At 47.4% G+C, this 25,861-nt stretch overlaps 1 protein-coding gene across 2 annotated transcripts in view; it reads right to left on the bottom strand.

Annotated features, from left to right (window-relative positions):
* Nucleotides 1-1,628: 1,628 nt before the first annotated feature.
* Nucleotides 1,629-25,861, bottom strand: part of DES (desmin) — a 50,767-nt gene continuing 26,534 nt past the window's right edge. Inside the window, exons 2-9 of one of the 2 annotated variants that reach the window (XM_086954398.1) lie at nt 24,583-24,643; nt 21,154-21,249; nt 19,479-19,640; nt 13,865-13,990; nt 12,960-13,180; nt 8,174-8,217; nt 6,437-6,522; nt 1,629-4,055 (exon numbers count right to left, since the gene is read on the bottom strand). In XM_086954398.1, coding sequence (XP_086810524.1) covers nt 4,014-4,055; nt 6,437-6,522; nt 8,174-8,217; nt 12,960-13,180; nt 13,865-13,990; nt 19,479-19,640; nt 21,154-21,249; nt 24,583-24,643 — 838 coding nt within the window. In that variant the 3' untranslated portion in view covers nt 1,629-4,013. The remainder of the gene's footprint in view (nt 4,056-6,436; nt 6,523-8,173; nt 8,218-12,959; nt 13,181-13,864; nt 13,991-19,478; nt 19,641-21,153; nt 21,250-24,582; nt 24,644-25,861) is intronic. The other variant, XM_086954399.1, reaches the window with a different exon arrangement.

The raw sequence follows: 25,861 nt of genomic DNA, 5'->3' as shown, positions 1-25,861 counted from the left end.
ACCTGCTAGACTCCTCCCAATCAGGACTCAGAGCCAACCACAGCACTGAGACTTATGAACAACAGACGACATCTGCACCCTTCTTAACAGAGGACAATCAGCCACCTTGATGCTTCTCGTCCTCTCTGCAGCCTTCGACACCATCTGCCACCACACACTCATCAATCAATTGCACCAAATCAGAAATAAAGACGACGCTCTTAGATGGAACCTGTCATTCCTTACAGGACGCACCCAGAGAATTGACCTCCCTCCCTTCACCTCAGAACCCAAGCATACTATCTGCGGTGTGCCCCAAGGCTCATTCCTCATTCCAACCCTTCATCATCTACCTGATGCTGCTAGCAGACACTGTCAGGACCCACAACATCAACATAATTTTGTGCACCGACGACACCCAGCTCATCCTATCGCTATTAGTGGACCCCACCACTACAAAGACCAACATTCACAACTGTATGAAGAAGAACGTCTCAGCTTGGATGAAGGACAACTGCTTGAAGCTCAACACGGAGAAAATTGAAGTCCTTATTTTTGGCAGCCACACCTCCCTCTGGAATGACTCCTGGTGGCCATTGGAACTCAGACCCACTTCCACTCCGAAAGATCATGCCCATCATCCTCAAGAGCGAACTCTCCATGAAACCACAGGTCAGCGCTGTCTTCTCAGCCTGCTTCCACATTCTCCCCATGCTCTGCAGAATCTTCAAATGGCTCCCCATCAGCACCAGAAAAACAGTGACGCAGGCCATCCTCACCAGCCATCTGCACTATGGCAATGCACTCTATGCGGGCACCACCAGCAAACTCATGAGAAGACTCCAGACAATCCAGACTGCAGCTGCCTGGCTGATGCTTAACCTGCCCGTTAGGACCCACATCACCCAGCATATGAGAGACCTCCACTGGCTACCCATCCAGAAAAGATGCCAATTCAAACTGCTGACGCACTCCTACAAAGCCCTCCACGACCAAGGACCTACAAATGAACCACCACCTGAACTTCCACCAACCATCCAGAAACCTCCGCTCCACTCATCTCGCCCTCACTCAGACACCCCTTATCCGCCTCTGCCACACCTGAGGACGCCCTGCTCCTTCATAGCCAAGCCCTGGAACGCCCTCCTCCTCCACCTACGTACTTCACCCTTGCTGACAGACTTCATGAAGGGACTCAAGAACTGGCTCTTTGACTGAAACCCGTAGCCAGGTGACAAGCTGTGCTATACAAGTACTGCATGATTGATTGAATGATGTGACTCATATAAATCATGGCATTTAGCGTTCATGACGCTGTTCAGTCAGAAAGCACATCGCCTTTCTCTGTGATCCTGGTGCAATAGCATAAGATGTGTTATTTTGTGATTTTATAATTAGGCCAATGGGTTGTGTGATGTCATTTCCATTGATGTCATCATTACTCTGATTAGTGGTATTAAAACGTGAAATATATTTTCCCTTTTGTATCCCAGAATGTTGGAAAGCATGCAATCAACAGGAAACACAACCAGAAAAAGCATGCAACATATGTACAAGTAAAAGTATCAAAACTCTAAATATACATATGCTTGGATTGGCAGGAGAAGTGAATGCTTTGTTTGTACCTGAAGCAGACAAAAAACAAACAATTGTAGGATTTTGTGCTCCTGTATTTATTGTCATCCTCCTCAACCTTCGAAACGAAACACAACTTTGTATGGTCACAGTGCATTGGAGAAGCAGTGTATGACATTGCTTTAGTACATTTAACACATTTTGTTCTCTGGCAGCAGGATAGGTCTACGACATGTCTGATGGGGCTCTAACAGTACATGTTACTTTCGAGTTACAATGTGGAGAAAGTATGGGGCGTGTGTCAGAAAAGGGCAGAATACACATGCTCTCTGGTTTCCATGTAACGTATAGCTACACTGGTGTTTGTGATGAGACTGTTGTGCACAGGCTTGATTATGAAACCTCCATCACATGCCATAGCCTTTCTCCACCTAGGCTACAGGTTAGGCAGTGATGTGTTAGCTGCCTCTGCTAATCTGAGTCCCAGTACCCCCTTCTATCACTGTCTCATTGAAACCTTCTGTCTCTATTCTAGCACCTACACTTGACTCCTTACCTCACAAGTCTTCTACTAGCCCACACTTGAGCCCAGTCTGCACTTCCCCCTTGAGTGAAGAGCTGGTGCAGAGGCCTGCCGCACATGAATCCACTCAGAACAGTGCACTCCCCGGGGCAGCGGAAGCGTGGAGTAGAGCAGGAGGTGGACTTACTCTACAGGGAGGTGGAGCCTGGAGCAGTACCCTTACCAGTTGATGAGAGGGGGAATGTATATTGCTTGTAAACATCCCAGCCACTGAATATTCCTTGCAGCATAGTAGTGCTGTGTTATGCGGAATCCGCCTCCTAAAGAGGCATATCTGGACTATGAGCTGTAGACGTGCTATGCCTTCCTTCATCAGGAAATCCCCAATACTATGTGAGCCACAACTACAAGAATCTGTGCTTCTCATAGGAGCTGACAAGATGCGACAAGTCTCAGCCCACTATATTGCAATGGTGCCCCTGCGGGGGCTTGTAATGTGTCTCTTTGAGGCCTCAATACTGGAACTTGGTGCTTCTGTCAGTTGTAGGCACCAGCCCAGAGCAGTGGCATTAACCCAGCAGTGAAGACAAAACTAGTCTTAAGTAAGTAATTACTGGAGATTTCGGCTGGGATATTTCATAGCTGTGTTCCTCTCCTTCCAAGATGCAGGGTTCATAGTGAGTAGCCATACGCTACCTCACTCAGCCCAGTGTGGATGATGCCTGTGCACTGCACCCCTCGTCACTGGAGCTGTGTAGGTGTGCATCATCCCATCGTCCCATCGGTGCCTGCCATACTACTCTGGCCACTTACAATTGCTTGTTATGCACTGCGGCCATCTTCCTTATGGGTTGAGTGCCCCTATGTCCTTTCTCTCTCTTCCTGCAAATAAACCAGAGCTCATCCACTTTTCCTTTCATTATTCCATGTGGTGGACATAATAGGATGATAAATACTGTCTTGGCACACCACACCTTGCCTGCCATGAAGCCCTCCAGAAACTGCTTCGAGAAAACATGTTACATGGATACTGCACGCTACCGCCATACCAGAGATCAAACCCACGCTCCCTTGCCTGAGACAGGCCTTGAATTTATAGGAGGTGATCATGTTGCCTGTGGCAATACCAGACATCATGCAGCTACAAACCCATCTTCAAGCTCCACCCAGCTGTAAAGTGTTAGGAGCAACCGCAGACTGAGGAAAAGGAAGGTCAACAAATGAAGAGGGGGTTTGTTTGAGCAGTGGAAAGTTACCCATCTGAAGCCAATCTTCCTCTTTCCTCTCTGAAGCTGTTGGCAAGGCCTTGTTCAACTCAATGTCCATGTGTTTTTCTAGACCCAATGTATTCGCTTTAGGGCCTGATTTAGTGTTTGGCAGATGGGTTTCTCCATCACAAACTTGACGGATATCCTGGCGGCCTTATTACAAGCGCATTATATCCTGCAACACTGCGAATAAGGTTGACAGGAAATCCATCACCTTTCAGATGGAGTAATCCATCTGCAAACTGTAAATCAGGGCCATCTTGTGTCACAGTAGGGCATGTGGAATATTTTGAGTCTGAACAGTATGTCAGGGTAGTGTCAATGCTGGTGAGCAGAGCGGGCACCTGCTGCAGATTATTAAAGCCAAGAAAGTATTTCTAAAAGGAGCAGGGTGACAAGATGGCGGGAGAAAAGTCTACCAATGACACAAACACAGAAAGCAATATTCCTCACTGAGGTTTGGTGGAAAAACATAGCAAGTATAAAACAAAGGGTTGGACACAGGTGGAGGCTGGGACCTGTCCCAGAGTCTCTGACATTCTTCGGTGACTGGCTGGTTCTGAAGCTCCCAGCGGGTGTACGGAATCCGGTCTGCATGCAGAGCTGGTGAGTTGTGCTGGGGCTGTGCGCGCATCCGTTGCCGGTCGGTGTGCCTTCCGACTGCACTATTAGAGCATCTCGTGATGCTGTTGAGATGCCTCGCTGACCACCTGGAGCAAGAACAGGTTGAGAGAGATTGTCAGTGATTGAAACTGGAGGCTGCTCCAGAGATATTGTCCCCCCAAAAAACAGCTAACAGCAGTCCCCCTGGAAGCCAACATGATCTAGTCCTAATTTAGGATTCTTGCTTATTTGAGGATCTGGGGTCACGGGATGGGAGAGGCAAAGGTTGGACAAACTACACAGAGAGTTGAGAACCTTCACTGCGCTTGCTCTTTATAGTTAAGTGTTAATTTTCACATTAAATACAGCATGTTCAACCTCCACCAGTGGTCGTCATAAATTAATTCCTGGGATACACTTTACCGTAGAACTAACATATTGTAAACCAACTTAACAGTCACTGCTTAGAGTAACTAACTCATCACAAGCTAGGAAAAGAGAGGAGATCGTGCCAGACATACAATGGCAACGTGGCACCTTTTCACATTCTGTCCTGATTGGGTACTCCATTTCAGCTATCTCATCATCAATTGGGTGAACCTTGTCATCTGGGCACTAGCAGCGATATAACCCCTCGTGTCCAGGCTTGTCCAGGGCCCACTGTTTACTGTTACTGTAGTTCGTTAGTCTGTGCTCGTGCAACCAATGGATCTATCTTTGTTAGACATATTCTCGTGCAACCAATGGATCTATCTTTGTTAGACATATTCTCGTGCAACCAATGGATCTATCTTTGTTAGACATTTTCTCGTGCAACCAATGGATCTATCTTTGTTAGACATATTCTCGTGCAACCAATGGATCTATCTTTGTTAGACATATTCTCGTGCAGCCAATGGATCTATCTTTGTTAGTCATATTTGAGGCAGATCACCTCGTCACGTTCAATACAGTCAACTCAGGGAGTGTAAGGTCTGTAAGAATTTAGGGGCCGATTCACTGAACTTATCTGAGACTAAATCCTAAACTTACTACTTTTGGTATTCACAGGAGGCATTTAGTAGTAGTAAAGTTAGGATCCCTAACTTTACTACTATTAAATGCCTTTTATGAATACCGAAAGTCATAAAGTTAGGATTTTGTCACAGTTTAGTAGTAGTAAAGTTAGCAATCCTAACTTTACTACTATTATATGCCTTCTGTGAATACCAAAAGTACTAAGTTTAGGATTTGGTCTCAGATCAGTTCTGTGAATCGGGCCCACAATGTCCAACTGCAAGATTCCAACCTTCCCACTCCTGCCCCTCTGCAGTTTGGTTAATGCTTCTTTCTCAGCTGTTGCCCGTTTAATCAATTCTGATCTAAAGTCTTTAATATTTGGTGGTTCTCAGGACCTTTCATTCATATTTGTTTGTTGCTTGGAGAGCAAATGTACCAGATCTATATATCTGCAACACAGCTTTACTTTTTAACTATTAACCCTGGGAAGTAGACTTCAGGGCCACCTCTCATAGTATTTCTTTCCAAAACCCCCAGCCAATGGACGTACCCACTCCATGTGTAAGAAACTATCAAATACACATCATGGACATCCGCCTGTTGCGCTAGGGCATAACTTTTGTGGTTGCGCCAGCGCTAGGTAGGTGCGATTCAAAGTGCATGACTCCGGGAGGGCCATCCATCACCAGGGTTTGTGATTGTGGCAGAACTCAGACCAGACTGTGAGCCTAGAGCGTGATGAAAGGTTCTGTATGGAAAACTAGATCTGCAGCCTCTCTTTACATGCCCTGTGAATTTATTTAGCTCCACAAGGCATCGAGTGGCAATAGCCAAGCGAATTCTGGGGCCGGTAGTAAAACGTTGGGCAAATCAGTCGCTCACCTCTCACTAGTTGAGATCTCTAATGAAATGAAGAGATGTCTTCTACAGAAACCATACCATGTGGCTGTGTTAATTGGTGCTGCATCTACGCCTGGTTCTGGCATGTGGAAGCGTTGCTTTCTGATGCACCAATGAAGAGGAAAATTAGCATGGCACCTGCATCTTGTCAAAGACAGACATGGATCTTGGCACTTCAAGTGGGCTGTCGGAGAAGGCAGTGAGGCCAACGGTGTTTGTGCCCTGTCCAACGCTCTTACCCTCCTGCGACCCAGGACTCCAAATGGACAGCAGGGGGCCTTGTGTGTTTTTCTACAAACAATCTCTCTTCTTCCATTGCCTTCAAAGCCACAGTTAGAGGGGTGATGGGGATATGGGAGGCAGAAGTACTCATATATTTTTCTACAGACACCTTTCTACTCAAATGGCATTTAAGGTCACAGTCATAGCACAATACCATGTAGGGTGAAGTAGTGGCAAAGGGGTGACATCTACTGAGAAACGCCTCCCATGTCCTAACCTCCAGGGGCATGGACTTCAGAAGGGTTGGTTACACCGTGCTCTATGGGCATCCTTCCCACTATCCCACCCCAGGTGGCAGCACACGTACCTCTCCATCACGAGTCTCAATAGTCTTGATCATTACTGTTTTCTTTGTGTGAACCTCGGCAGATCGTTGGTCCGGGCTGGTTTCTGCTGAGAGAGAAAGATGGTTAGCACTGAGACTCCCCATGGTACTTACATCAAAACCCACCTACATGCAGTGACGTCTCTAGTAGTGATTTTTATCAGGACAGACATTGGACCACAGTTTAAACTGGTGGGGCCACATACAAAGGGTATTCTCGTAAAGCTTGTGTTTGAGTATAGCTCTGAAGCCATGGTTTCAAATGGCTGGAGCAGCTTTTAGTCTCTACTCCCACCGGTTGGAAGCAAAGCTGTGCTCCCTGCCTGGGAGAGTGTGGACAGGGAATTACATTTGTATTCCCGGCCCACACTATCCCAGGCAGCTTTGTCCCGGTGGATGGGGTCCCCGGGACTCTGCAGCCATCAGACCCGGGGTATGGGGTCCAATGGCAGCATAGGATGTCATATTATAGCCGATCCTTAGTATAGCTTGGGAAGGGGAGCCTCATGCACCCTCGCCATTTAAAAAAGTGCACCAGTCCCAAGGGATGGTGTCCCCCAGTTCCTTAAAATGACTAAAGGGGGCATGCTCACTCCCTTAAAAAAAAAAAATTTGGCTCTGTGGTTGGGGTGCCTGGAGCCTATAAATGGCTTGAAGAGGTGGACCACGTACCCCTCTCCCACTAAAAAAGAAAATTGGCCCACGAGGATGGGGTCCCCGGTGCCTAAAAATGACTCATGGATACACCACATATCCCCTCCCTAAAACCATGTTTGTGCTGACTCCCTGGTCCATCCCAAGGGGCCTAACATTAAAAAGGACGAATTTTGCTCCTTTTTATATTTACCAGTTCCAACTATCTGTGGATTCTTCACTGATCCGCGGTACAGATAAGAATAAAATATAGATGTTTTTGGCCCCAGGGGGGTTTTTACAGGTAAGGTGAATGAGTCCACGGGTCCTAAAATGGCTACCCCCATATCTTTGTAGATTAAACAAATTCACACCAAATCACAAAAAGCCAGTTTTCTAGATCACGATCTAGCTGTCGGCCACATTTTAAGTAATTTCGTAAAGCTGCAGCTGTGTCTAATTTACCATAGAAAATTGGATGGAAAAAACACTTTTTGGAAACCCCCTTTTTCTCTTAGCCCCAGCTTGACAGATCACCCCAAAAGGAGCTGAGGTGGATGAGACTTTTGTTTGAAAAGTTTTGTGGAGATTTGTCAAACTGCGCCAACGTTCAAAGTTCATTTCCCATAAAAACATGGTCCGAACTATAACTAACCAGTGGCAACCGCCACTGAGGGGATATATATATATATATATATATATATATATATATATATATATATATATATATATATATATATATATAGATATATATAGATATATATATATATATATATATATATATATATATATATATATATATATAGATATATATAGATATATATATCATATTTAGGCTTGTGTTACCTGAAGCAATCAATTGACTGTGTATGTCACGTGTAGTGCTTCTTTGCTTTTCAATGCTGCTTCCTGGCACATTCAGCAGTTGTAGTGGTGGGGCACAAGCAAGGGACAGGACAAACATCTGGGGCACAGACCCCATCTGAACCCTTTCTAGAGACACCAGTGTAGATGTGGCAGTAGTCTAGGAAGGGATTGGGTGTATTGCTGGTGTACCTCATTGTTCATGATAGCAGAAGCACTTACCTCTGAAGTTGAGCGCAGAGAAGCTCTGGATTGGCATGGTGACCCTTCAGGAAAAGAGATGAAAAATCATGAGGTGTGGTACACTTGAACATGGCAGCATCTTCAGTATGAATGAATCCAGGTCTTATTGACCTAGTTAGAGTTACTAGTCTGTCCTAAATTGAGCTCCTTTGGACTGGATTTCATCACTGCCTCAGAGTGAGCTTTTGGGGGGGGGGGATCCTAATCTAGGTTGCCGGTGATTGAACTTCATAACAGTACAGAATGTCCTATTAAGGCCACCTTTTATAGTAATATTAGCACTGTCAATTGTCCAGGGTTGGGGTGGGAGAGGAAGTGTTCAAGGGATTGGACTAAGTGTCATTTTTTTAAGGCTGACATACTAGTTTATGGCAAGGATCAACAGGAGCATGATGGGATATTATGGAATGTGTTGGAGCGGTTGCATAATACAGGGCTGGTTGTAAAAAAGAAGTGTAAATTCAGGGTACCAACTGGGACTTAGCCATTGAGGATGCTACTAAAAAAGGGTTCTCAGTTCAGTTGGACTGAGGAGTGTGATCAAGCTTTCAAGAGCATCAAAGGTCACATTGGAAAGTTACCAACTTTGGGATAAATATGATGCTATTAAGAAAACGGTCAAAGGCTTAGGCACAGTATTGGCTCTAGTGGTCAATGGGGAGCTTAGGACTGTGGCTTTTGCTTCTCACTCATTGAAGGGTGCTTAAGACCATGATTCTGGTATTGAGCGAGAGGCGTTAGTTATGCATTGGGCAATTCTCCACTTACTCGTATCTTCTTGAGCAGAGAGATGGAAAATATGTCCCCTAGGATTAGACGATGTTCAGAAGGATTGTCCAGTTCCAATTTTATTGTTTAGTATGTGCTAGGTTGCAACAATAGTATGGCGGACTGTCTATTGAGGTTGTCAATTCCTTGTTCTGAAGATAATTGTGAAAGTACATTCGTGAGTTGGGTATGCGAGTCAGCTTTGGATGACAAAGAATGAGTGAATGCCATGTCAAATGATTCAGATTTTCTGGTATTGAAGCAGTTCATCGTGAAAGGGTGGCTAGACAAGAAAGAATTACCGTCCACCTTAGACAGATTATTTAGTGATAAGGATGAACTGGGCATTGCTGAAGGAAAAATATTCAGGGGAAAACGTGGTACACTAGGAGTTTTGAGAGAAAATTTGAAATAATTTGGCCCCTGAAGGGCATTTAGGAAGGAACATGGCAAAGGTTAGACTACGTGAATGATATTGGTGGTCAGGGATGGATCATGAGGACTGTTGATATTGTGCAAATATTGATGAGAAAAAAACTCACACTGTTCCTATGCCCTTATTAAGCAGAACCAAGGATCTCTTCAGCATTGTGAGAGAGTTCTCCTGCCTTTCAGCCACCGAGAACAAAATTCGCCCCTCCCAAGAACTCTGCGATACACTGTTGAACAACTTCCACATCTACAGCGATTGCGATCCCGACTCCACTGACATTGATAACCTCCTTACACCAACAGACACCACCTATAATCACCCCAGCACGCATGGAATCCTCTCACCACACAAAACAACACAGCCATCATAACCTCTGTCCACTCCAGAGCACAAATGGATCCTTCCCCCCACCACATCTTCAACCTTGGACACAAATAAATCAGCAGTGCACTCATCTCCTTTGCCAATGCATCCTTCACAACAGCACCTTCCTCACCATATAGAAACAGCAGAGGGCAGATCCCTCCTGAAAAATCCCTGTCAAGCCCAGCAAACTCAAAATCTAAAGACCCGTTTTGCTGCTCCAGTTCCTTGCCAAAGTCCTTGAGAAAGACATCAACCACCAGCTCATCAAAAACCTAGAAAGAAACAACGTACTCAACACCTTCCAATTTTACGCCCATGCCAACCACAACAACAAGACCGCCCTAATCGCTGCAATCTGCAAAATCAGAACCCTCCTCAAAAGGGGTGAAAAATGAGGCCATGATCTTTCTCGACCTCTCAGAGGCATTGAACACCGTATACCACAACACCCTCATCCGAAGACTTCACCACGTCAACGTCCAGGGAGATTGCATCCTTCCTCATAGGACTCATCCAGAGAATCTGCCTACCGCCTTTCACCTCCGAGCCCAAGAACATCATCTGCGGAGTGCCCTAAGCCTCCTCTCTCGGTTGCCCTCTGTTTAACATCTACATGGCACCCCTGGCTTACATCGTCCAAACCTATGGACTCCATATCATCGCCAATGCAGACGACACCCAGCTCATCCTCTTACTCACCGAAGACCCTGCTCCCACCAAAACAAACTTCTGCAACGGCATTAAGAGCATCACCAACTGGATGAGGACCAACTGTCCAAAGCTCAACACCAACAAAACGGATGTGCTGATTTTCGTGAATAACACCTCTCCGTGGGACGCCACCTGGTGGCCCCTCAAACTCAGACCCACACCTGCTGCTACTGACCACGCATCCAACCTCGGCATCATCTTGAACTGCAAACTCACCATGAAGCGTTGGTCACAGCAGTCTCATACGCCTGCTTTCACACCCTCTGCATGCTCCAAAAGATCTTCAGATGGATCCTCATCAATACCAGGAAAGCAGTCACGCAAGACCTCCTCACCAACCAACTGGACTAGGTAAACTTACCCTACCCTGGAATCACCACCCATACCCTCAAGAGACTCCAGACCATACAGAATGTAGAAGCCAGACTCATCCTCGACCCCCCAAACGGACCTGCATCACTGGCTCCCTGTCCAGAAGAGATGCCAGTCCAAGATGCTGACCCACACCTACAAAGCCCTCCACAACCTCAACCACCCCCTGACCCTCCACCAGCTCGCCAGACAACTACGCTCCGCCTCCCTCACCCTGGCACACATGCCCCGCATTCACTAAAGCCACAGCAGAAGTTGACCTTCTCCTACCCTTCCGACAAGTTCTGGAACGACCTCCCCCTCCACCTGCAGATATCAGCCTCATTCACAGACTTCAGAAAGGGACTCAAGACCTGGCTCTTCAACTAAGACCTGTGAGACTTCAGTGCCTGGATACCCCCAGTGGGGATTAGCCGGGCTCTATAAGTACTGATTGATTGATATTCCAGGAGAGCCTTGGATTAAATGTGGTCTGGGCATTGCTGGCCCCTTTGATCTAATGGCTCATGATGAACAGTATGTACAATTATTAGCAGATTACACATTTATGTCCCAGGAAATGGGAGATTTTCTCAAGGAACTGCCCAAATGCATTTCAAGACAGATCTTTATTTCCCTCAAGTTATTGGTTCAGCTGAGAGTATGAAAAAGATAGTGAAGAGCTGTGCGCAGCATGTACTTCTTAATACGAAATCCCTTAAAGATGTGTTGAGAGAAACGTGACGGCCACATCGGGTCACGCCGAATAGTGTAACTTTAATATCTCCATTTACTTGATGTAGAGGTAGGAACCCTCACTGTAAACGTAACCCAGTCTGGTTAAGTTGAGCACAGAATTAGGGTAACATAATTCTAAAGAAGATCTTGTTTTGCATAGATTGGAACACCAAGACAAGTATAAACATCATTCTAAGGAAGATCTGGTGTCAGGGTAGGACTGGCCGTAGCGGGCATCAGGCGTTTCCCGGGGAGGCTGGAATGGTGGGGGCTTATTTTGTTACTCGGGTCGGTTTTGCCGCAGTGCTGCTATATCGGCCCCCAATAACAAAAGCAGCAGCGGGGCTGGTCCGTCAAAATTGCCAAGGCTGGTGTGCGATCCCAGTCCAGCCCTGTCTGGTGTTGTATCGATTGGAACAGCAAGACAAGTATAAAGCACCTTTTGATGCAAAGAATTGTGTCTGAGAACGAAGGTGGGAGGTGGGTGACAGAGTAATGGTGAAAGGACCTGGTATGATAAAGATGGGACTTTCAGAATTCATGAGACCTTTTGTAATAATTTCTATTAATAAAATGTTGCAATTTTGGATTCAGGAGATGACCAAGTTAATAAATGTGGAAGATCCAACTTTTGTGCAATCTGGAAATCATACAATTGAGGACCTGGGTTGTACTAGGGAACTGACGACAAAAAGGACGACATTCAAACTTGGTTGGCATGAAGACTATATAATGGATGAGCTTTTGGATAACAAGCAGTGTCGATCTCATGGTTTAATGTTATACAATGTGATTATACATGATATAAGTTGGATTTGTTTTGTTTCAATGCATTTTTGCTTATTCTTAGGTATTGGGTATTATCTCTATGCTCTTTTGTTATAGGTTTAGTTTTTTTGTATATTGCTTTGAAAATTGTAAGGGGGAAGATGCGTTGTTGTGGGCTTGGATCAGATTGCTACGTGTGGCATATATTGTATGTCACTTTATGATGTCATAGTATTCTGTGCACCTAGAGGTTCTAGGGTTTGAAGAAGGGACCGTCAGTTGGGAGATCGCTGTCTCTAAGGGTTGGTGGTCTTATGCTGTAAGCTTCAAATAAACTCTTCCAACCATCTGTTGAAGTGATATTGTTGGAACTTAACACTGTCCCTTAACGTGAACGTTTTTCCACTGTTGAGAATAAAGTGATTTGGGGTCTTTGGATAAACGTATATACTAAGTATACTAAGAGTGACCTGTAGAGAATGTTCTGGTGTAGTGTCTTACAGAAGTACTTGTAACTGTCCTGGGGTTGGCTTCAGGACCTGCCATGACGGGGGCCCCTCTGACCATGAAGAGCAAGAGGCAGATGTGTCGCCTTACGTAAGGCTTCCTGAACTTGAATCCCCAGGTTACCTGCTCTCCTCGCCCTCCAGAAGTTTGCGGTAAGTTGCGATCTCCACGTCAAGCGCCATCTTGACATTGAGCAGGTCTTGATACTCCCGAAGGTGGCGGGCCATTTGTTCCTTCAGATTGCGGATCTCATCCTCCAAGCGGCCGATGGTGTCCTGGTAGCCATTGGCCTCTCCAGCGAAGCGCTCCTCCAGCTCCCTCATCTGGCGCATCAAGGAGTCATTCTGGAAAGAAAGAGGAAACAAAATCAAGCTGCTGAAAGGTTAGCTGCCTGATCAAATGTATGAGAAGGCACCAGGGGGGTCTTGGGTGGTCCTTCCGGCATCTGGAAGGGAAACAGCATTTACAACGCTGTCAATACCACGCAGGTAGTTAACAACGTGGTCAATGCAATGATCGCGTTGTTACCACGCGTGGCATTACATCGCAAGACATTTCAATGACTTGAGCTAGGTGGCGTGCAACACCAGGGAATGTGTTGTATTTTTAATCCAACACCTTCCCTGCGTTTGCGCTAACTGGAGTAGGAACAGTAATTTATACTATTCCTAAGTCCTGCGCGCCACCTAGCGCAAGTCGCTAAAACGACTTGCGATGTAATGCCACGCGTGGTTACACCGACCGCATTGTTACCTACCGCGTGGCAAAAGTACGCTTTGTAACGTGCTGTATTCCTGCGATTAACTTTACATAGTGTAAAACAAGATGGCTTGAAGCTTGTTTCAAATTTATGTATGGTAGGGGGTTGTTTAGTTTGTAAGGGCAGTACATTCTATGTTCGTGCCCTTACATTTGAATGTGATTTTTCTGGCAGTGACTTCCTTGCTGTAGGCTGAGAAGTCTGTATTAGCCTCCATGAACCCCCATGAGTAGGGTACAATGGATGCCTGTGGGCGGGCTGTACTCACGGTGCCCTTCAGTGCGTCGATCTCGCAGGTGTAGGACTGGATCTGATGCCTGTACTCCATCAGCTCCTGCTTGGATTGGCGGAGGGCGTCGGTGTTCTTGTGGGCGGCTTGTGTCATGTCGGCTACCTGAGGAAGAAGAAGAGGCGTACGGCATGAGTAACTAGGTCTTGCCCTACCTGCCTTCGGCTATCTATGTACCAAGCGAAGCCATTGATGATTCAACAGTATTGACAAAAAGATTACAACAAAATAAAGCTGTGCTGCTGAGGCGCTCCTCCACAAGGGAAGTCAATGCCCGGGGATCTACTGAGAAAGTCATATCCATGCTATAAAGAGGAATTAACGCCACAGGATGTACCTGGATCAATACCGAGGAATTAATGCACAGTCCAATACTGAGGAACTAACACTCATTGTTGTATTTTGGAATTAAAATCCAGGTTTGTACAAAAAAATGAATGCACAGATTTGTACTGAAAATAAATGCCCAGGAAATACCAAGAAATTAATACCCAGTGCTGTACTGAATAACTCAGCTGGACTGAAGAATTAGTGTCCAGGGCTATAGTAAGACATTAATGCCTACAACTCTAATGAAGAATTAATACATTGCATTCATTTCGTTCCAAAAGCCATATCAGCGGTGCAGTATTAATACCTCGGGCTTCCCTGAATGTCATATCTCTCTTTGTCCTCAGTTGCCACTCTTGGTCCTGAAAGCCATGTCTTTCTACTTCTGGCCCAGTTGACCCTGCCCTCAATGCCATGTGTTTCTTCGTGTGGACTCAGCTGCCCTCCCCAATCCCAGAAGCTATACTTCACTACTTATATCCCCAATTACCTGTATCCGCAATGCCATATGTCTCGTCTCTGACTTCAGTTGAGCCCCTCCCACATGAATTCTGTGCGTTTCTACTTATTGCACCAGGCGCCTCTGAGCTTGAGGTCATATCTCTCTTCTGCTGGCCTCAGTTGTGCTCTCTTCTGCTGCTAAACAGCTCTACTTACAGCCCCAGTTATCTGTGTCCTCAATGCCATATCGCTCTTCTTGTGGCCTTAGTTGCTCCCCTGTGTCCTGAACATTATGCCTCCAACTTTAATGCTATATCTCTCTTCTTGTGCCTTCAGTTGGGCTCTCTTCTACCCTGAACGCCACGCCTCTCTACTTACAGCCCTGGTTTCCTGTATCCTCAATGCCATATCGCTCTTCTTATGGCCTAGTTGCCTCTTCTCCTGAAGGCCTCAGTTGCGTCTATCCTCAGTGCCACATCGGCCTTCTTGTGCCCCCTCCGTCTTGAACCCCATGCCTCTCTACTTATAGCCCAATTTGCCTCTGCCTCAGTGCCCTCTCTCTCTTCTTCTGGCCTCAGTGCCCTCTCTCTCTTCTTCTGGCCTCAGTGCCCTCACTCTCTTCTTCTGGCCTCAGTGCCCTCTCTCTCTTCTTCTGGCCTCAGTGCCCTCTCTCTCTTCTTCTGGCCTCAGTGCCCTCTCTCTCTTCTTCTGGCCTCAGTGCCCTCTCTCTCTTCTTCTGGCCTCAGTGCCCCCTCTCTCTTCTTCTGGCCTCAGTGCCCCCTCTCTCTTCTTCTGGCCTCAGTGCCCTCTCTCTCTCTTCTGGCCTCAGTGCCCTCTCTCTGTCCTAAACACCATGTCCCTCTCCTTGACAGCCCCACACACCTCTCTCCTTAATGCCATATCACTTTTCTTGTGGCCTCATTTGCCCCGCCTCCTGAACGCCACACCTCTCTACTTATAGCTCTTGTGGACTCTGTCCTCAAGGTAATAGCTTTCTTCTAACCTTAATCTCCCTCTCTATCCTGAACGCCACACCTCTCTACTTATATCTCTAGTGGCCTCCGTCCTCAAGGTATTAGCTTTCTTCTTCTAGCCTCAATCATCCTCTCTATCCTGAACGGCAGACCCTTCCACCTATAACTCCAGCTGCCTCTGTCCTCAATGCCTTATCTCGCTTCTTGCAGCATCAGTTGCCACCTCTCAGCCCTGAACGCCAGGCCCTTCCACCTATAGCCCCAGCTGCCTCTGTCCTCCATGCCTTATCTCGCTTCTTGCAGCATCAGTTGCCACCTCTCTGTCCTGAACGCCAGGCCCTTCCACCTATAGCCCCAGCTGCCTCTGTCCTCCATGCCTTATCTCGCTTCTCGCAGCATCCGTTGCCACCTCTCTATCCTGAACGGCAGACCCTTCCACCTATAACCCCAGCTGCCTCTGTCCTCCATGCCTTATCTCGCTTCTCGCAGCATCCGTTGCCACCTCTCTGTCCTGACCGCCAGGCCCTTCCACCTATAGCCCCAGCTGCCTCTGTCCTCCATGCCTTATCTAGCTTCTTGCAGCATCCGTTGCCACCTCTCTGTCCTGAACGCCAGGCCCTTCCACCTATAGCCCCAGCTGCGTCTGTCCTCCATGCCTTATCTCGCTTCTTGCAGCATCAGTTGCCACCTCTCTGTCCTGAACGGCAGGCCCTTCCACATATAGCCCCAATTGCCTCTGTCCTCAATGCCTTATCTCGCTTCTTGCAGCATCAGTTGCCACCTCTCTGTCCTGAACGCCAGGCCCTTCCACCTATAGCCCCAGCTGCCTCTGTCCTCCATGTCTTATCTCGCTTCTTGCAGCATTAGTTGCCACCTCTCTGTCCTGAACGCCAGGCCCTTCCACCTATAGCCCCAGCTGACTCTGTCCTCAATGCCTTATCTTGCTTCTTGCAGCATCAGTTGCTACCTCTCTGTCCTGAACGCCAGGCCCTTCCACCTATAACCCCAGCTGCCTCTGTCCTCCATGCCTTATCTCGCTTCTCGCAGCATCCGTTGCCACCTCTCTATCCTGAACGGCAGACCCTTCCACCTATAACCCCAGCTGTCCTCCATGCCTTATCTCGCTTCTCGCTTCTCGCAGCATCCGTTGCCACCTCTCTGTCCTGAACGCCAGGCCCTTCCACCTATAGCCCCAGCTGCGTCTGTCCTCCATGCCTTATCTCGCTTCTTGCAGTATCAGTTGCCACCTCTCAGCCCTGAACGCCAGGCCCTTCCACCTATAGCCCCAGCTGCCTCTGTCCTCCATGCCTTATCTCGCTTCTTGCAGCATCAGTTGCCACCTCTCTGTCCTGAACGCCAGGCCCTTCCACCTATAGCCCCAGCTGCCTCTGTCCTCAATGCCTTATCTCGCTTCTTGCAGCATCAGTTGCCACCTCTCTGTCCTGAACGCCAGGCCCTTCCACCTATAGCCCCAGCTGCCTCTGTCCTCCATGCCTTATCTCGCTTCTTGCAGTATCAGTTGCCACCTCTCAGTCCTGAACGCCAGGCCCTTCCACCTATAGCCCCAGCTGCGTCTGTCCTCCATGCCTTATCTCGCTTCTTGCAGCATCAGTTGCCACCTTTCTGTCCTGAACGGCAGGCCCTTCCACATATAGCCCCAACTGCCTCTGTCCTCAATGCCTTATCTCGCTTCTTGCAGCATCAGTTGCCACCTCTCTGTCCTGAACGCCAGGCCCTTCCACCTATAGCCCCAGCTGCGTCTGTCCTCAATGCCTTATCTCGCTTCTCGCAGCATCCGTTGCCACCTCTCTGTCCTGACCGCCAGGCCCTTCCACCTATAGCCCCAGCTGCCTCTGTCCTCCATGCCTTATCTCGCTTCTTGCAGCATCAGTTGCCACCTCTCTGTCCTGAACGCCAGGCCCTTCCACCTATAACCCCAGCTGCCTCTGTCCTCCATGCCTTATCTCGCTTCTCGCAGCATCCGTTGCCATCTCTCTATCCTGAACGGCAGACCCTTCCACCTATAACCCCAGCTGCCTCTGTCCTCCATGCCTTATCTCGCTTCTCGCAGCATCCGTTGCCACCTCTATGTCCTGAACGCCAGGCCCTTCCACCTATAGCCCCAGCTGCGTCTGTCCTCCATGCCTTATCTCGCTTCTTGCAGTATCAGTTGCCACCTCTCAGTCCTGAACGCCAGGCCCTTCCACCTATAGCCCCAGCTGACTCTGTCCTCAATGCCTTATCTCGCTTCTTGCAGCATCAGTTGCCACCTCTCTGTCCTGAACGCCAGGCCCTTCCACCTATAGCCCCAGCTGCCTCTGTCCTCAATGCCTTATCTCGCTTCTTGCAGCATCAGTTGCCACATCTCTGTCCTGAACGCCAGGCCCTTCCACCTATAGCCCCAGCTGACTCTGTCCTCAATGCCTTATCTCGCTTCTTGCAGCATCCGTTGCCACCTCTCTGTCCTGAATGCCAGGCCCTTCCACCTATAGCCCCAGCTGCGTCTGTCCTCCATGCCTTATCTCGCTTCTTGCAGCATCAGTTGCCACCTTTCTGTCCTGAACGGCAGGCCCTTCCACATATAGCCCCAACTGCCTCTGTCCTCAATGCCTTATCTCGCTTCTTGCAGCATCAGTTGCCACCTCTCTGTCCTGAACGCCAGGCCCTTCCACCTATAGCCCCAGCTGCGTCTGTCCTCAATGCCTTATCTCGCTTCTCGCAGCATCCGTTGCCACCTCTCTGTCCTGACCGCCAGGCCCTTCCACCTATAGCCCCAGCTGCCTCTGTCCTCAATGCCTTATCTCGCTTCTTGCAGCATCAGTTGCCACCTCTCTGTCCTGACCGCCAGGCCCTTCCACCTATAGCCCCAGCTGCCTCTGTCCTCCATGCCTTATCTCGCTTCTTGCAGCATCAGTTGCCACCTCTCTGTCCTGAACGCCAGGCCCTTCCACCTATAGCCCCAGCTGCGTCTGTCCTCAATGCCTTATCTCGCTTCTCGCAGCATCCGTTGCCACCTCTCTGTCCTGACCGCCAGGCCCTTCCACCTATAGCCCCAACTGCCTCTGTCCTCAATGCCTTATCTCGCTTCTTGCAGCATCAGTTGCCACCTCTCTGTCCTGACCGCCAGGCCCTTCCACCTATAGCCCCAGCTGCCTCTGTCCTCAATGCCTTATCTCGCTTCTTGCAGCATCAGTTGCCACCTCTCTGTCCTGACCGCCAGGCCCTTCCACCTATAGCCCCAGCTGCCTCTGTCCTCCATGCCTTATCTCGCTTCTTGCAGCATCAGTTGCCACCTCTCTATCCTGAACGGCAGACCCTTCCACCTATAACCCCAGCTGCCTCTGTCCTCCATGCCTTATCTCGCTTCTTGCAGTATCAGTTGCCACCTCTCAGTCCTGAACGCCAGGCCCTTCCACCTATAGCCCCAGCTGACTCTGTCCTCAATGCCTTATCTCGCTTCTTGCAGCATCAGTTGCCACCTCTCTGTCCTGAACGCCAGGCCCTTCCACCTATAGCCCCAGCTGCCTCTGTCCTCCATGCCTTATCTCGCTTCTTGCAGCATCAGGTGCCACCTCCTGTGACCCTGTTGCACTTGTCCTGAATACCTTGTCTTTATTCTTGTGGCCTCAGTTGCTGCTATCTTGAATGCCATGTTCCTTTTTTTTGGTCTCAGTTGCCTCCCCACTGTCCTGAACGCCCTGTCTCTTTTTTTGTGGACCCATCTGCCTCCTTCTTGACTTGTGGCCACGGCTGCTGGCTATCATGATCCACCTTTGCCCCAAACCCTGATTCTTTAGCTTGGGCCTGCCCTCTCCCACCTGTGCCAGGGGGTCTTCCTTAGTCTTTACCTTGGACTTGTACCACTCTTCAGCCTCGCTGACGTTCTTGGCTGCAATGTTCTCGTACTGAGAGCGGATGTCACGCAGGGCGGCCGTCAGGTCGGGTCTGGAGACGTCCACCTCTACTTGCACCTGTTGCTCCTGGAGCTGAGCCTGCAGTTCCCGGATTTCCTGCGGAAAGACAGAAGTTCAGCCAAATCAATTGTCATGAATCTACTTAAGTGGAACTAAATACCATCATCTTTGGAGCGTCGTGTATTGTAACCACGGATCTAGGTTCAGAGCCCTTCTGTTCCCAGAAAGTTGATCAATGCACACTGGTCTGTCCACTCGTTATATATAGAATATATCTCAGCCCACATAGCTATTGACAGATCCTCAAACTGCCATAGCATCAGTCAGCAGCTGATAGAACCTGAAGGAAAGAACAATGGACCGAGCGGTATAAATACCAGCTACAAAAATCCACCAGGTTGTAGTCGTCATGTTGGTGAGGATCAGGCATTATCTAATGAAGTAACTTGGTCCAGATGCTGTGTTTCACAGCTCCATACAAGACTGCACAGGGTCTATAGAATAGCCAAATAGCTGGTTGTTCCTCTGCAATAGTGACCTACGGGCCAGGGATCATTTTGTTGCTGGTAATTCACCTGGACCGATAACTATGTCCACTCAAACTTTCCACCTTTATTTAGATCTTTGGCCAGTCCAGTATGATTTGAAAGCCGGTGGCTGCTCCTTGCAAGCACCTGATGGCATCCCGATAGTCTGTGATCCACCCCTTGTGAGGATGACGCTTGGTCTTCAGTCCCGGAAAGTAGACATATGCTTGGCTACCTCTTGAGACAGTAATTACAGCATGTGGGGTAGTTGCTGACTGCTTCAGTCCGCATTCAGGGTAAGCAATTAAACATATATCCAAAATAATGTTAAAAAAAAAATACTCAATAACATCTCTGACAAAAAGGCTACCATTTTCTTCTCAATCTCTAATTTGAATAGTTTTGGGAAAAATAGCAATCAAAAGTAAGCTCATTCTTAGTTGTATGGCAAATTACTGATGGATGTAAATGTGTCAATTAATTTAAATACTTAAGGTGTATTCCATACTATTGCCTTCTAGCTCATCTGTGCCGTAAGGAAGGAGATCAACCAAATGCAAACTAGTATTGGTCGTTCTCCATCGCGGACTGCTTGGGGACATCCCCCCTGAATGGCAACACAATGAGTCCCGGGCCAGTTTTGGCCTTGGAGTGTCTGCCACTTAGGGTGACTCGTACAGCAAGACTGTGATGGTTGGAAATTGGGTGAATTGGGCTGAACCTCTGGTAACTGCCCAAAGTGCACTCCATATCCTTTTTATTTAGTGATGATTTTGTTTATCTATTTTGAGCATTAACCATGTGACTGATCCTAAATTAGCAGAGCCCATTGGAGAATAAGAATCAATGTTCAGAATGTATCCTGTGGTGATGGGTTATCTAGGCCTGTGGAATGTTTGAGTATGATTGGTCATGTAGGGCTGCTTGTCTAAGTATGTTGGTCTTGTCGCATTGGTCACTGGTCAGGGGCGTCTCTAGCCTCAATGGAATTGGCCATGTGTCAACAGTGTCAGGTCTGATTACTTGGGCTGCTGATGAGTTAAGATTATCACTTAACAATTATGAGATATCTGCATTTTTACCTCTTCATGGATCTTCTTCAGGAAAGCAATCTCTTCATGCAGAGACTCAATTCTTCTCTCCAGGTCAATGCGGGCCAGTGTGGCAGAATCCACGTCCTACAGAAGGAGACAGAAAGAAAGCGATCAGACGCACAGATCAGTGGTTGATGGTGACTTATCACAAAACAGAAATCCATGAGACGCTTATAACAGAGACGTTGACCACTCGAGTATTGCCATCAGAGGTTTTATCTAGACACAGGAGTAAGGAATAAAAATGAAGCTGTCGCTAACAGAGGCATACACAAGACACAATTCATGTGACTGAAGGCGCTGGCACCAGTTGAGAGTTAGTGACTGGGCAAACGGCTCATGATGAACATGCAAGATCACCACTACAGACATCGGTCGGATAGAGGATGCGCTTCAGAACGATTCGGTCATATACGTGAAGCACAGTGATTAGTGCTCAGCTCGGGAAACATTTTTGTTGCACAGACTACGAATGGGGGCATTAAGAGGGTTGTCCTTGTAGAAAATGTGGATAAACAGGGATCAACTGTGCATTTAACAGTATATTGTTTCAAACCTATTGGCTGAAAAGCAATAGGTTTTGCAGGCTACTCGTGACATAGTCGAACACTTTCTTGTTGCACCACATATGTCGGATTACTCGCCATTAGTCTTTGGGGATAGGGTTCAAACCTCGCAAAAACCTTGTGAAATGGGATCAGACCAGTGCACTTTTCTGTCTGTTTTCCATAATAATGGTTTAAAATGCCATACAGTTAGAGTTATGAGGATCTGAATGTAATCGTTATCAGCTACCTATCATTTGCCAGGTATACATATAGCCACTTCTTTTCATTACCCCATCCCATTCCTTATGAGTAGATGTATCTTATGACTAAGCATTTATCTGAAGGAGATCATGGGAAAAGGATCTCAAAGTGTCAGTCAAAAAATGAAAATTAAAAGAGTTATGCTTTTCATTGGGCAGCTCTCACTGACTCGGGTGCTAGAGTTACTGTTCGAGTTACAGAGTCCTTACCGGTTCAGAAGCTGACATATCCAGAATCTTACACCACTCCAGCATCACACAGCTGTGAAAATGAGATCATGAAAAGTTGTATCTAGGCAGATCACGAGGTCTCCCACAATTGTTCTCATTAACAAAAAGATATGGTCTGTGCATGACAGAGGGCAGCATTGATGCTGCGGGGCAGTGGGCAGGAAGGGGTGTAAGGTGGATATAGGGGAAGTGATATATATATGGTGTGGACAGTGATTTGTGGAGTTATTTAAAGGGTTTCTTTCTATATTTCCAACCGAATTAAGCGCCTAGTTCCTAGAAGTCCTAGATTTGACAATACTGTGTTATGCTGTATCTGAGTCCTATCCCTGTTCCATGTCCTGTGGTACGCCATCTCTGCTTCCTAATGCTACTTATGGTGAGCCAAGTGTACAAAGGAAGTCAATTGACTAATGAACGTAAACGAAACAGAATCTTTGCCTCACAGTCTCCTAATGGCGTTCAATCTTTTATGTCTAAACTTTATGCATTTTGTCTCACCTGTAAACATTAGGAGTTCTTAGAAACAGGCTCAGTTAAGGTAGCTATTTCTGTAAGAAATCATTCGCAGAGCCCCCAGCACGGTGTGTCCTTCCATGAGGTTGGCAGACACAAACACGGAACCTCCACGGTTAGACATCAGACAGGGGAGCATTTCAGCCCTAGGAAACTTGAAGTTTAATGTGTGGCTTCACCACATTGCCCGAATGTCGCTTCTTGTGAATTGTATTAAAAAGGTGTGCAGGTTCCTCAGCACAGTGGCATTTCAATTGTGAGAGTTCTTCCACAGTCTCACTACAAGAACAACTCACACCTCAGTTGTTGTGTAATGAACAAGATGGGAACTATGGAACCAGAAACTGGGCTTTTTAATATAATCTCTGCTTCCAGTTGGGCCAAATTGTGCTCTTCTGTGTAATCACTTTCTGAACATATTTCCTTTTGTTTTTTAACATTGATAGGAAAAACTTACATCAAATCAAATGCTGGCAGTAGGTATGTGATAAGAAAACTGGCCTGTAACCCAAAAATCATTTGATTTTACCCATATGGGAGAGAACACCCAGTCTCGTAGTCCCCTCACTAAAAGATGGTGTAGTGAGAAGGTTATAAATCTTGAATGAAGGTGCCCTGCACTGTGCCTCTTGTTTTACTAATGGCATAGGTGTGAGGGCAAACGGGGGCATGCATGTTTTTAACTTCATGTTTGAAAGCTCTCCCCTTTAGTAAATGCCTCTCAATGAAGCGATATCATCTGATGTAGTTTAGTGAAACGCGTCAGCATGTTAGAGAAATACACTCCTGTGTATCTTCAAGAGATATTATCATATGTGTATAGGCGTGCTGCAAGATGTGTTTTAAAAAGGATGTGTTTCTAAAAGATCAGCTGTGCTGGACACCTCTTAGCTTCTTTCCGTTTACTCCAGACAGCATGTAAATCCATTCTCGCTGGCTGTTTTGACACGTTTCTAAATGTTAGCTCCCAGTCAAGTGGACAGCAGCCAGCGCTGCTGGTCACCGGGGATGGAGTGTGGGGTGGGAGGCGGGGGAGGGGGGCATGTCAACGTCAGGAAGGCATCCCTTTGAGTATAGCTGATGAAATGCCTCCACGGTGGCCTGCACAAAGAGCAACAGCTGTCCCCTGGCAGAAAGCATGAATTATCACTCAAAATCAGTGCTAATTAAATTACAAAAAAACATTCTTTTGTTCTCAAACATCATCATGACATTTTTGAAAAACATACATTTTGGCAGCTTTTCATGAGGAGTAAATAATATCAATGAGATTGAAACAAAAGAGATTTCCATGTAGTAAATCCAGGCGTGGAGCTCACCGATGCAAGCGAGATACAGTCGAACGTTGGACTCTCTGGCCTCATTTATGGGGTGTGGCGTAGGGCAGAGCAGCCTATCACCTTGTTGCGCTGTCCTACGCCGAAATGAAAGGGCCGGAACGCACTGTATTTATCCAATAGTGCACATTCCTGTCCTTCCCCCAGTGCTCGTGCCGCTCCGTCAGCTCAAGGGGCTCGTAAATATACCCTCTACCTCACAGGCCATTGCGCTCCCATGCCAATGATATGCTATCGGTTGCCTCCATTTGTCAGCGATGGGCACTTTACACCGGGATGGCCACAAAAACCATCCATATGGGTGACCACCATATATATGCCAGGAGTGATATAATGTTTAGGAATAAGAAACACTCACGATATAAATGAGGGCCACCTAATGCCATGGCCAGAACAATGCATAAAACAATCACAGTCTGCTAAGAAGCAGCAATGAAGAGAGCCATGCCCCGAGGTGAGAGGGGGTCTGGGTGCAGTGCCAGCCCAGGTGGGCAGAGGCAGAAAGAAAGGGAAAGAGGGACCTACCGCTCGGAAAGCAGCAAGATTGTTCTCTGCATCTTCCTTCAGCTGGATCTCCTCCTGCAACCTGGAGAAAAACACACAGGGTTACCAGAGGCAGAGTAAAGAGAGGCAGCTTTGAGGCAGAGGGAGGAGTCAGTCTCTGGAGTAATGGAAGCAGAAGTTCCAGGTATAGGTTGGAGAGTAAGACTTCGATCTGAGCGGGAATAGTCAGCGTTATTGACGAGGGAGGAGAACCAGATACAGGAATAATAAAAGAGAGTGGAACCTCAGATCTAGAGCAAAGCAACCAGTTTTAATCTAAGACAGGGGTCTTAAACCTCAAATGCATACCTCCCATCCCAAAGGTAAAAAGAACATGTAGCCTTCCAAACCTCCTATCAAATGATGGAGCCTGCTAAAATGTTTAAAAGCAATGGCAAATAATGCTGGCATGGTGCTTTAGAAGGGATTGTATTTGGCTGAACCCAAAGACAGTAGATCAAACATGACATTTAGTGCTGGAAGCCTCCACCTCCACACGCCAAGTATCACATGTAACATATCCCAACGGTGTGTAGAGCACAAGCAGTAGCGGTAGTTACTTGTTTCTGACATACATTCGAAGTCAGGAGGAAAGAACACATTCCTGACACCCAATGCTTTGGAGTTTGGGCAGTTCAGTGGAGGTCCTACCCTTGGCCACCTCCACTCCGATCAGGTTATGACTTCAGAAGCAGGGCAGAGTCCTCCACCGGAACCCACTCAACTCAACCTCCATGCGTTGATACTGAGTGGTGGCAATTGCTTTTGATCTGCCACCTGAGGTGGTTGATGCCACCCTCGCCATCAGACACTCTTGCACAAAATCCATTTCCGTCAGGAGCTGTGCAAAATGTGTAGCCGGGTGTGGTGCTTATGCCACTGGCCCTTCACAGGTGAATTGTTAGACATCCTAGGTTGTTTTGTCCTTTAGCCCAGCAAGGTCTTGCAGTGGGCACAGTGTAACCGTATCTGTCAGTCTTTGCCACTTCAACATTTGCCAGACCAACAACCCTTGTCCCTATCACCTGTTGTAATGCGAAGATTAAAGGTTTGACACACATATTCCCACAACGCCGTTTGCAATGCCATAGTGGGACCTTAACTTAGTCTAGACATCCCTCATTTGACACCTCTTGCACCTCCTGACCTTAAAGGCTGCCTTCGTCATTGCCATTACATCAGCTTCTCGTGTGAGTGATCTGCAGGCACTGCTTGTGTAGCCACCCTACACCACTTTTATCTGGACAAATTGGAACTAAGG

This window comes from Lissotriton vulgaris, chromosome 2_1 (assembly GCF_964263255.1).
Source record: "Lissotriton vulgaris chromosome 2_1, aLisVul1.2, whole genome shotgun sequence".
NCBI classification, from domain to species: Eukaryota; Metazoa; Chordata; class Amphibia; order Caudata; family Salamandridae; genus Lissotriton; species Lissotriton vulgaris.
The sequence above is the reverse complement of the archived record's forward strand: the minus strand, read 5'-3'. Positions and strand labels throughout refer to the sequence as shown.